This window comes from Helianthus annuus, chromosome 2 (assembly GCF_002127325.2).
Source record: "Helianthus annuus cultivar XRQ/B chromosome 2, HanXRQr2.0-SUNRISE, whole genome shotgun sequence".
In the NCBI taxonomy this organism is placed as follows: domain Eukaryota; kingdom Viridiplantae; phylum Streptophyta; class Magnoliopsida; order Asterales; family Asteraceae; genus Helianthus; species Helianthus annuus.
The window spans coordinates 105,035,281-105,038,151 of NC_035434.2; the positions used below are offsets into that span (position 1 = coordinate 105,035,281).

A 2,871-nucleotide genomic window follows, 5' to 3' on the forward strand; every position below is an offset into this window, starting at 1 on the left:
ATGGATCAATTTCTAAGTGGATGGATACATTTTCAATTGCGTCTATTAAACAAAGTCATAGAAGAAAATTTAGAAAAAATATGTCACTAGACCTATACTAATTAATGCTTCCACATTAATATGTAACGTATATGCATGTATGTATTATGATTTCACATCAATCGAGCATACTTGACAACCAAAGTTACAAATTAATAACAACTTACTAATCCTTCAAATCAAGTAAAAGTTTATAATATTTCATTAGAATATTCATCAATATAATAGTTATAATAATAATAATAATAAACCTTCAGTATTCATATGTCATTTGCTTACTATTCACGTAACCATTATAAAATACACAAAAATAAAAATAACAAGCATGCATGGGCGGCCATGCATGAGGCAGCACCACTATCGTACTTCAGAAACGTACAACTTCCAATGCACATCCAAAATCTACCCTTGTATATTCAACATATTTCTTTCAAATTATCCTCCAAAAAAGACTCTTCGAAAAGAAAGTCGGGCCATTTATATGAAGCAACTCCTCCTTCACCACTACCACCACCGCCGCTGCCGCCATGCGCACCACCGTAGCTGATGGTGCTGCTGTTCTCTTGTGAGTTTGTATTATGGCCGCCTGAACTGTCCATCAATGTGGGAAGAGGATTCCACGTGGAAGATGGTGATTTGTCACTCACAAGTCCCATCTGGCACCTGCCCACAGCTTCCCCATCATCCATGTTTTGTACATTCATGAAAGTGACTTGTTGTTGGAGTGGTTGAGAACCACCTAAAACAGTTGTATTTTCCACGGGGAAAAAGTTGGACATTTCTATCTTTTTTTGGTCTAATTCTTTTGGATAATTGTTTGAAAAATAAGGGGCTGGTTCTTGATGTGTGGGAATCAAATTAGTCATGTTTAATGCGGTCATTATTTCAGGATTGTTAGCTACGACACCTGGCTGTTGCAATAGGTTTAGGTATTGAAGGTTATGACTTAGCTGAGTCTGTTCAAGCAATTCCTTTAGGTTAGCTAGTGCAAGTAGTTGTGGTAAGCAAGAAAACAAGTCGGTTTTTGGTTGATGGGTCATTGGGTCAATACCCATTTGGATTAGCCTCTTTTTCAGATGAGTATTCCAGTAGTTCTTGATCTCGTTGTCAGTACGCCCTGGTAGATGTCCTGCTATCGCAGACCATCTTATTACACATAAACACGAATATTAGATTCCATGTTTGTCATTAGTACTTTAAAAATAATGCCAAAAGCGATTAATTATGAAACATATAACATGATGTCATGTCAGACCGCAAAAACAATCTTTGAAACTTTTAAGGCTTGTTCCTTTTTTTTGTTTGTGCATAAACATAAAAGAGACAAAATGAGTGAAGATGAATAGCATGTTGACATACTTGTTTCCAAGAATTGAGTGAAGATGAAGAATAGTGTTCTCTTCTTCATTGGAGAACTTTCCTCTCTTAATATCCGGTCTTAGATAATTGGTCCATCTCAGTCTGCAACTTTTTCCACATCTATTCAGGCCTACAAATCAAGATGTTCAAAACATAAATTCAGTTGTTAATTCTTAGTAACAAGATTGTCTATGTTTCAAAAGGGTTTGTAAGGTTTACAATACTAGCACAAACAGTTAGATACTGAAGAATCATAGACAAAGTTTACCTGCAAGTTTAGGGAGAGCTCTCCAACTTCCATGGCCATGGTTTTGAATGTAATCAATGAGCTTTTGATCTTCTTCAGGAGTCCATGGACCCTTTTTAAGGTTGTTTTCATCACAACAAGGAGATCTTCCCATGTCTTCAGACTGGTTTTGTTTTCTTGTCTTAGAAACATACGAGGGTAATAACTTGGTGGTATATATACATGCGGTCAGTCTTTCAACTTTTGTTAGGTACTCCGGAAGAAACCATAACCATAAAATATATTTAGTGGATTATTATTATTAAACAATTTCAGTTATTTGTATAAATAGATAATTAAAAAAAAATGAAACTTAAAAAACGTAAAATGCAATTTACCCTTAAATAAAATACATTGGGTTTCCACTTGTTGCTAAGATGGCAGTAAAACCTAAACTGGCAAGGAAAAATAAAATCAAAACATTTGGACCGTAATAAGACATGTATTTGGGTGCGAGACCGGGAATGAGTTTAACTATAAAAAATATCACGTATATTAGGTAATAAGACATGTATTACCTGAAATTGATATCATATTATTTACCTTTATCGAAACTTAATGTATTAATATTCTATACTCTTAGAAATAAAAAAAAACAGTGTTATAAACTTTTACTATGATAAATATGAAACTATTAGAGCTATATTTAAGAGGGTGTTTGGGATTACGTTTTGAAGTGATTATTTGATTATTGCGTTTGTAAAAAATAAATAATCTAAGAAAGTGTTTGATGAAAAAGTGATTATCTGCCTCCAAAATGCAGTTTTATAGAACTATGTACCTACATGCTTTTTTTAAAACGCAGTTTTTGAAATGCAAAATCTATTTTGAAAACACATAATCTATTTTGAAAACGCAACACCAAACACCCCCTAAGTAGTTTATATTTCAAATAGGTTTTGAGGTGAGTTTTAGATCATGTAAGGGTGGGAACTGCAACGGTAATTTTTAACTACGTAAAATCACAAACAGAATCAGAATCACGATATTCGTGGGGCGAACCAAAGGGGTAACAAGTTGACTGTAAACAACAACAATAACAAACAACCGTAGTAAATCTCATAAATAGCAAACTATTTGTAGGGTTAGGGAATGGTGTAAGAGCATTCACATCTCTTCCTCTGTCTTCATTCCTACAATTACACTAAAAATCACTATATTTTCTATTTCTTTACAATTAAATAATA

General features: G+C 33.7%; 1 protein-coding gene across 1 annotated transcript; it reads right to left on the reverse strand.

The window, feature by feature from the left end:
- Positions 1–285: 285 nt before the first annotated feature.
- LOC110918930 (transcription factor MYB93) lies at positions 286–1,833 on the reverse strand. Its single transcript, XM_022163211.2, has 3 exons — positions 1,667–1,833; positions 1,399–1,528; positions 286–1,185 (listed from the first exon to the last, which is right to left on the reverse strand). Exons 1-3 carry the CDS (start codon positions 1,797–1,799, stop codon positions 456–458), a joined length of 993 nt encoding a protein of 330 aa, XP_022018903.1. The 5' UTR covers positions 1,800–1,833; the 3' UTR covers positions 286–455.
- Positions 1,834–2,871: the final 1,038 nt, after the last annotated feature.

Excerpts from the sequence above, each read along its gene's own strand:
- LOC110918930 (XM_022163211.2), bottom strand. The coding sequence starts at position 1,799 with ATGGGAAGATCTCCTTGTTGTGATGAAAACAACCTTAAAAAGGGTCCA. Across the intron at positions 1,529-1,666 it reads AGCTCTCCCTAAACTTGCAG|GCCTGAATAGATGTGGAAAA; the intron begins GTAAACTTTGTC and ends CTTGATTTGTAG. Across the intron at positions 1,186-1,398 it reads CACTCAATTCTTGGAAACAA|ATGGTCTGCGATAGCAGGAC; the intron begins GTATGTCAACAT and ends ATGTGTAATAAG.